The 6,510-nt window shown below is 37.5% G+C and overlaps 1 protein-coding gene across 1 annotated transcript; it reads left to right on the forward strand.

The window, feature by feature from the left end:
* Positions 1 to 295: 295 nt before the first annotated feature.
* On the forward strand, positions 296 to 5,711 carry LOC129264756 (insulinoma-associated protein 1a-like). Its single transcript, XM_054902699.2, has one exon. The coding sequence runs from the start codon at positions 584 to 586 to the stop codon at positions 2,030 to 2,032; it is 1,449 nt and encodes a 482-aa protein (XP_054758674.1). The 5' UTR covers positions 296 to 583; the 3' UTR covers positions 2,033 to 5,711.
* The last annotated feature ends 799 nt before the right edge of the window (positions 5,712 to 6,510 follow it).

The following is a 6,510-nucleotide window of genomic DNA, read 5'->3' on the forward strand; positions in this document are numbered from 1 at the left end:
TTACTTAAGTGGTCAGAAGGGGTGGTGGTGTGAGATCTCTGTTGTTTCAACGATTTACAGCCTGTTGACTTCCCAAATCACCTTCGTGAATACACACACACAGCGAGCTCTCACACACACTTTCCCATCGCACTCATGAAGCGTAGCGTTAACGAACTGGCACACCACTGACTCGCGACCAGGCGAACAGCGAACTTCATTTGACCAATCAGGTGAGAGCTTATGACCGTCTGGTCTCGTGTCGTGTAATATCGTACATCCCAGCGATCTGATATTAAACTGCTATGTGTCTCATCTCTTGTCACTTTCCTTGCAGCTTTCTCGAGAATCAGCAGTATTCTCACATCACGCTTAGCTCTCTTGACTGGAGCTCAAATCACTGTTGCTGCACTCTTTGACTTTTCACATTTTTTTTGCTGCAATACAGCTGCATAGGATTCCTCAAGTGCAACCGAATCACTATTTTCGTTGCAATATTCTTGAATTTATTTTTGTGTATAGTTTACGGACAGACACCTGTATTTTAATTTTATCTCTTCAAGACACTTTAACTTGGTGCTATTTTACCTCAAACGTCTGCAATATGCCTCGAAACTTTCTTGTAAAACGGACCAAACGGACTGGCAGCGTGACATACAGACAGAGAACTTCTGATGATGAGTTTGATGATCTTGGCTTTGTGGATGGTGATCTGACTGATGCTTACATCCGACCTTTTAATTCACCAGATTCCGGTTATAGTCAGAGTCCAGTAGCTCCTATCAGCCACAAGGATCCATCGTTGGCATTCCAGTTCGACCGAGATGCTGCTGTTCGATCACCGAATGTTCTCCAGGCATCTGGTCCTGCACTTCCCTCGTCTCATATACCCTTAACCCCGTGTTTCACGACTGGATACACCGCCACCACCATCACCTCCCCTGTAACTCCCAACATTAAGCTGACTTTAAGTGCTCCTCCAGCCCTGGGCACCAAGCGACCCAACTCAGATTCAGACCACAAGTCACATCGAGCTAAGAAACCCAAAGCAGCTAGAAAGTTAACCTTTGAGGAAGACAACCGTTCCCCTGTTCACGGCACAATCATTCGAGAGGAAATCGATGTCGGCAGCAAGTCAAATGCTCTTGGAAGGACCAATGATCAGAACGGAACAAAACTAGGAGGAGACTTTTTGTGTAAACTTTGCAAAGAAAGTTACCCGGATCCGCTTTCTCTTGCCCAACATAAATGTTCCTGTATAGTCCATGTCGAGTATCGGTGCCCAGAATGCGATAAAGTCTTCAACTGCCCTGCAAACTTGGCTTCACATCGGCGATGGCATAAGCCCAAACCAGCCAACAACACCAATAGCAGTCAAAACAGGTCGACCCCAACGAACTCTCCCCGGATCTTACCGGCAGGTGGGGCCAAAGATGCCCTTAAACATTACCCAACCACCGTCCTCAACATTCCCGATACAACAAGGAAGGGTGATAGTGGGAGCGAAGGAAGCATTAGCAGGGGTAGCACACCAAGTCCCCTCCACCACCTGTTCCCTACATCTATGGACACTCCTCGTAGCACTCCTAGCCCCAATGTCGCCCACATTAACAACAACAACGATACGAAAACTGGTAATGGTGGCGACATGCTCTACCACTGCGACCAGTGTGGACGCAAATTCCGCAGACCAGCCAATCTTCGTCGCCACATGCAACAACATGGAGAAGATGAAACATTTCCCTGCCAATACTGTGGACGTGTTTTCAACAGCCTGACGAGCAGAGCCAAACACGTCTTGACCCATGCCGTCAACAACAACATTGTGAGCAACCACAGCAACCGAGAATGCAGCGACAGTTACGACGAGAGAGTTTCCCTGGACCGTCTTGGGAAACTTCAGCAAAATGGCTTACCGGGTGAGATGTACCCTTGTAAGTACTGCGCCAGTATCTTCCCAACCTCACCGGGCCTTACCCGACATATCAACAAGATGCATCCATCAGAGAATCGACAGGTGATCCTCCTACAAATGCCTACTCTTCGCACGTAAGTCTGTGATCATAGTGATTGGAACACTTAATGAATCAATCACAGAATAGTCAATACGAACTATGAATAGAAAATTATCATACTCACCTCTTAGTATTTATTATGACAGAGAATTGGACAACATTAAATGTTTTTAAGAAATTAACTTTACATATAAAATGTATTTTTGCATACTTGAAGTCGAAATTGTCATGAATATGTTAATAATGTTGGGAATGCTCGTTATGGTGCCTAAAACATGTTTTACAAGCATGGCAAGAGAAAACAAATCATATTTTATTACTGCATAACTTGCCCAAGTCCATATTACGCACTTCAGATTATATTTCTTTGATTAAGTTATATTCGTAATTTTACGCACTCATACATTCATTGATAGATGACTAGAGTAATATATTTTTTTCTTCTTTACCATAACCTTGCTTGTTTCATGCCAAAATTTCATATCTTTATGTAGATGAAGATAAGTATGAATAATTTTTTTTAAAGCAACAAAGCTGATACGTTGTTGATTAATCGTTTTTATTTTGATACAGAAGGTAGGTAAGAGAATTTTGAATGATGAAACTCGTTAATTATTCAATGTTATTTCCTGATCATGATTCATTAAAAATACATTATCGGTAATGACGATCTTCGCACAAAATACTAAGTTGTGTGCTGTTTGTATAAAAGTTGTCAAAGATGCTGTACTTTTCATTTTGTCTCTTTAACTTTACGGTAGGTTTCTCTTATGTGAGCCACTCTACCCACAATACAAATTGTGCTTATGAAGTTTTGGCATGTAATCATGCCGTCTTGTTCTACATTCCGATATCCATTATGCTTTGCCAACAAATCTATAAAAACTTTCCATAACTTCATTACAGCTTCATGGCAACACTGCTCAAAAGTGAAGGTTTCCCCATATTTTTTTAGTGTTCTTTGGTAAATCAGAGGTATTTGTTTCACAGCAAATTGTTTTGCGTCAACCTTCAATGTTGAATGTTTGCTCCGTCGAAATTGAATATTTAATATTTCAGATTGAATTATCAATCAAAACTCATCAAAAAGGTGGAATATATACGTGGTGATTATGATACAGCCCACACAAGCAGGATCCTACCCGTTTAATTGTCATTCATTAAAATTTCAAATGCAATAGGGCGCTTAACCGTAAAATTGTTGCATAGAAATAATTGTTCACATGTAAGTTCTAATAATGGGAATAAAAAATTTAATGATTGTTTGATCTAAGGCGGGGATGGCTTCGTATTATCCATTTCATTTAATTATGCTTAACATGTTCTTGTGCAATTTAGCCAGCTAGCATTTTATACCAAACCTTCTTTAAAGAAATTCCTTAAGATTGTTTGATAATTATGAAATCACTCGCTGAATGAGACAGATATATTTATATTTCCCACGGTGCAATAATTCTTCATGGTACCGTAGATATAAATCTACGCAAAATATGTTCATGATGTCCTCCATAAAGATTCACAGACGTTCGTAAATGTTTATAGTCGGTGGTCGGACAAGATTTCGTTTCGCTCGTCTATCTAATCCGCACAGTGAACATGTCTTACTGTCAATAAGAGAAAAGGGAGTGCAAAAGTGCACTGGGTTGATCCTTTGTCTAGGCAAGCTATCCCCGGACACAAAACGAGCCCACGCCAAAGTTACGGGTACATTGGCTTGTTAACAGAGCAGTGAACGCACGGAAAAACCCAAACAAAGAGGACGTTGAAGAACGCGCCTTCAACTGAATTCGCTATACGTTCAAGATTACTGCAATGAAATTGCCTTTGTCACAGGGGAAATGTATAAATCTTTATGTCTGTCATATTTTTGTTTTCGACTCGCTTACATTCCATTGGTTGATATAGTGGTATTTCACTCTCCAATTGTCGTCAGATGTGATTGGATTGTTTTATTCGTTGTCGTGCCCTTGCCATTTCATGTCAAACAATTAATGTATTACTTTTGTTTGTATAGGTTTTCTTTTGTTGGACACAATAGGCCTAAGTGCAAGAATTAGTATATTGACAATATTATTCGCAATTATATGATATTCATCGCTTACGGGAGTTTTCTAATTATTTATTTAATTTTTGTATTGAATTTTAATTTCAATCCAAGTCTCCTTATTTCCTCTATTTATTAAGTTGTGCTATTTCAGATTTTCTTAGTTCGCTGTTTAGTTTATATTTTGATTAAAGCATTTCAGTCTGCCTTGATGTTTGACAACTTAAGTATTTTACTCACACATTCCATCAGAATGTCATTTTCTCTTTATTTTTTTCTTATAAAACCACAGTAGCCTTCAAATTGCAAAATGACCAGAAAACCACTCCGGTTAAAATGGCCAAGAAGTTTACCCTTTTTTGTGCCGATTTTAACCAGAGGGTGCGTACGCATTCACTGTGCCTATTTTAGCCACGATATTTTGGCCTACTTTGATTAGATTTAGCAAAACACACAAAAGATATGAGCCTTATTAGTGATAATTGCACATAGACACGCTGGTAACACCATCGTGTGTTGCCTCTATTTCATTAAAAGCAAATATCTCAATCGGAAAAATGTCTATCTGATTATGATAATTCGTTAAATCTGAATATTTGTGTAAATCAAATATTGTATGTTTAAGGAATACAAAAGATTTCAACAATATATTTTGTAAAAAGAAAAAAAATGATAAATATAATTATATCTTAATCTACTTTCTGTCAGACTTGTGTATGCCTATGTCACATATCGTATAAATTTTTGCCTTCTTATTGTAATGGAAAGAAAAAGTATGTAAAATTATGCTGTAATACAATGAAAATCTATATTATAACAAAAATGGTTTGAATGGTTTTACCAAGTGTATCAGTACCGGTCACTTTTAGAAAAGATTTGAAAAAAAGAAATGTATTGGTGCAGTGCTTTACAGAGATACAAATGAGACAAATGAATTTTAAATATCACATCAAAAAAAAATCAAATAATCATTTTGAGCAAAAACATTGTCCTGTTCTTCTACCGTATGACGCGGAAATTACTCCGAATAAAATCTACTTGGGCAAATTGATGCAGAAAGGGGAATGTATAAGTGTTGATCCGAAGAAAAAAATAAAGCAAGTAATCTACTATATTCTAATGCCGATTATTCCAATTCGTTTTGGTTGCTGCCTTTTATTCTCATGCGCCCAACCATAGCTGCCATTATTTGATTCTTCTATTTTTCTTAATTATTATGTAATCTCGAATTTGTCTACGTTTGTGTACAAAATTGAAAATCTGAGGCGTACAAGCAATTGCTGATAATGATGTATTATACTCGCAGATGTATATCATGGATTCCATATTATATCTATTAACTTATTGGACACATTCCAGGTTATTTATTTCAAAACACCTTGCGAATATTATTATTATTATTTGGTGCTGCAAGAAAAGGATAGGAAAATAGGTTTTCCCCTTTCAGGGTGTTGAATGTTATTGATTTTAGCTTAACGACTGCGTAATTACTCATGTCTGGGATTTGCCAGAATATTGACGATAATGTTTTAGTTGGTGTTATGTATGTATTTATTTTTAGTTAAGCAAAATTTTGTATTAGCTACTCATGTTAAAAGTGAGTAGCTGAATTATTTGATTTGTGTAATATGATATTTATGATTATGTTAATTGAATAAATTAATAAAGTTGAACTTTTTGGTGAATATTATGCTTATTTCAATATGTCGCTGATACTAAAAATCGAGATTATTTTGCTACTGTATGGTACCAACAGTGAGCATGGGGTTGTTAAAAATGCTGAGATTGTTGAAGTTGTTGTTGTTGATGGTGATGATGATGATGATGATGATGACGATGATGATCGTGGTGGTGGTGATGATGATGGTGATAATGGTGATGATGATGATGATGATGATGATGATGATGATGAAGGTAATGTAATGGTGATGATGATGGTGATAATGGAGATGATGATGATGATGAAGGTAATGGTGATGATAATGATGATGCTGCTGCTGCTGATGATGATGATGATGGTGATGATGATGTTGATGATGATGGTGGTGATGATGATGGTGGTGATGATGATGATCATGATGATGATGATCATGATGATGATGATGATGATGATGATGATGATGATGATGATGCAGAAGATGATTAGGATGATGACAGTGATGTTTTTTTTTTTTTTTTGATGGTGGTGGTGGTGATTTTGATAATTATGATAATGATGCTGTAGATGATGCTGGAGATGATGAGAATGGTTTTGTTGTCGTGAGTATTGTGTTGTTGTTGTTGTTGGTGGTGATGGTGGTGGCGGTGGTGGTGGTGACGGTTATGGTGGTGTTGGATGCAATGATTATTAACTTTAAAAAAATTATGGGGATGTACTAATGCATGATGATGAGATGACAATCATGACAATTGTGATGTTTATTGAATGGCGATGAGAATTAAACCCTCAAATTCTTACCCTGTCGTAGTCTT

The sequence above is a fragment of the Lytechinus pictus genome, chromosome 7 (assembly GCF_037042905.1).
Source record: "Lytechinus pictus isolate F3 Inbred chromosome 7, Lp3.0, whole genome shotgun sequence".
Classification (NCBI taxonomy): domain Eukaryota; kingdom Metazoa; phylum Echinodermata; class Echinoidea; order Temnopleuroida; family Toxopneustidae; genus Lytechinus; species Lytechinus pictus.